At 56.2% G+C, this 1,851-nt stretch overlaps 1 protein-coding gene across 1 annotated transcript in view; it reads left to right on the top strand.

The window, feature by feature from the left end:
* Positions 1 to 33, top strand: part of CHC_T00003727001 (hypothetical protein) — a 510-nt gene extending 477 nt beyond the window's left edge. Inside the window, exon 1 of the mRNA XM_005714582.1 lies at positions 1 to 33. This exon is cut by the window's left edge and continues 477 nt beyond it. Coding sequence (XP_005714639.1) covers positions 1 to 33 — 33 coding nt within the window.
* Positions 34 to 1,851: the final 1,818 nt, after the last annotated feature.

The following is a 1,851-nucleotide window of genomic DNA, read 5'->3' as shown; positions in this document are numbered from 1 at the left end:
GGGGGACAAGGGACACGGGTATACAGGGTATGAGCGTGTCCCTTGTCCCGGTGTCACGTGCACACGTGTACAGCGCTCGAGCGAAGCGCGCACGCACCACGAGTGATACGTGTACTGTCAGCCTCGACATAGCTGACAGTATTACAGTGCTGGCCGACCGGCACTACAGTAGCCCACTACAGTACCTCGGTACTGTAGTGTTATGATAGATTGTTTTGTATATTAAATAGGGAGCGGACCGACGGCGGCAGGAGGGGGACAAGCACGGACTTGTCCTCAACCGACCGCCAAGGTCAGTCCACCCAGCTTATTCTAACTACGCGCCTTCGCCTTCTCGCGCGTTAGAAGGAAGGGAGCGGGTAGGGGACACACGCGTGCGCGAGCGAGCCTAGATCCGCCTCCGCCCGTCAGCGCTGATACGTTACCCAGCGCTGCTCCGGGGCGTCGAGGCGTAGATGGGCCCGCGCGTACGCTCGTCCCCGACCTTCCCGCTCTACCACACCGCTACCAGGGCCCGCTTCTGTGCCTCGTTATCTGGTGCTTCATCTGTCTTCCCGTTCGAACGGGGTCTACAGGTCGAACTACGCATACACCCTCGGTCGTCTGGGGGTGTTTATGCTACAGATGGATTAAAATATGTGTGAATTAGGCGCATCCAACACACCCCTCGTTGCGTGGCGACCAAAGACAGTAGTCCGGAGCTCGATTCGAACCATGACCCGCCAGTGTCGGCGTTGTCTGCGATGACCACGCAACCATTTCCCCCTCGTCTCGTTTGCGCATTTAAACTCTGCATCGCAGATCGTTGAGTTATTGCGCTTTGCCGCGCCTTGTCCATTTGCAGTGGACGCACACACTCTCGAGCGCCTATCTTCGTCCAGCGTCCAAATCACCACGCAGCGGCCTCCTCACCTGCACATTGCACCTTGCACACACGACCCCACTTTCAGCCGCCGAGACCTGCTGCGCCGCAACTGCTCAAAGCGCTCACGGATTTCCACAACCGACCTCGCGCCCCGCCGACATCATTTGTGAGCTCCTCGAGCCATGGTACGAGCGGGCCGGGGTGGTATGAAGCAGCTTCTCTTTAAGCGAGCGGGGCGCCTGCCCGTAGTATCGCGTGTGTCGGCCATTACAGGACTCACCTGCCGATGCTCGGACGTACATGCGTATTGGAAGCGCTATCGCTCATCGCGATATCGGTAACCAGTGCCTTCGCGCGTCGTTGCTCAACGCCTTGAAATTGTTCTGCGTGCAGGGCATGGACCAAGAGTTCATTAACAGGGGGAAAGCTGACATGGGGAGCCACCTCAACGACGGAAAGCACAATCGTCGGTATCGGAGTGTGAGGTGTTTAGTGAAGGCCCTTTGTGAATTCTTGCCGCGGCTTGAGCTCGGCCACATTCGCGATGGAACTGGCGGTAAAACTCATCTTGGTGTCAATTTCCTTATGAGACGGGGAATTGAGGGTGTGTTGATGGTCACTGTGAGAGCAGTGCGGGATGCACCATGCTGTGGTTGTTGATACGAGATGCAAGCCAAGCGTGGTTCTCGATGGAGTCGAGAAGCATCCTATGTGGATTTGTCCAGAATCGCTTGCGCTGTGCGTCGGTAGCGATATGAAGTTCGATGTTTTGCAGGACGTTCGCGTGCTCCGTTGGAAGCCTTCTCGCAGCGGTGCGAAAAAGGTTGACGAGAAGAAACGCAAAAGGCGTCAGGAGTGGGAGGCCAAGGACGGTGGATCTTCGAAGTAGTTAGCAACCTTAAGTAGTAACTGTGCTTCACAACCCATGCTTCTTTGAGATGATGATAGTAACTGTCTGGTAGCTTCCGTAATGAAATAAATCGCCG

This window comes from Chondrus crispus, genomic scaffold (genome assembly GCF_000350225.1).
Source record: "Chondrus crispus Stackhouse genomic scaffold, scaffold_2, whole genome shotgun sequence".
NCBI classification, from domain to species: domain Eukaryota; phylum Rhodophyta; class Florideophyceae; order Gigartinales; family Gigartinaceae; genus Chondrus; species Chondrus crispus.
The sequence above is the reverse complement of the archived record's forward strand: the minus strand, read 5'-3'. Positions and strand labels throughout refer to the sequence as shown.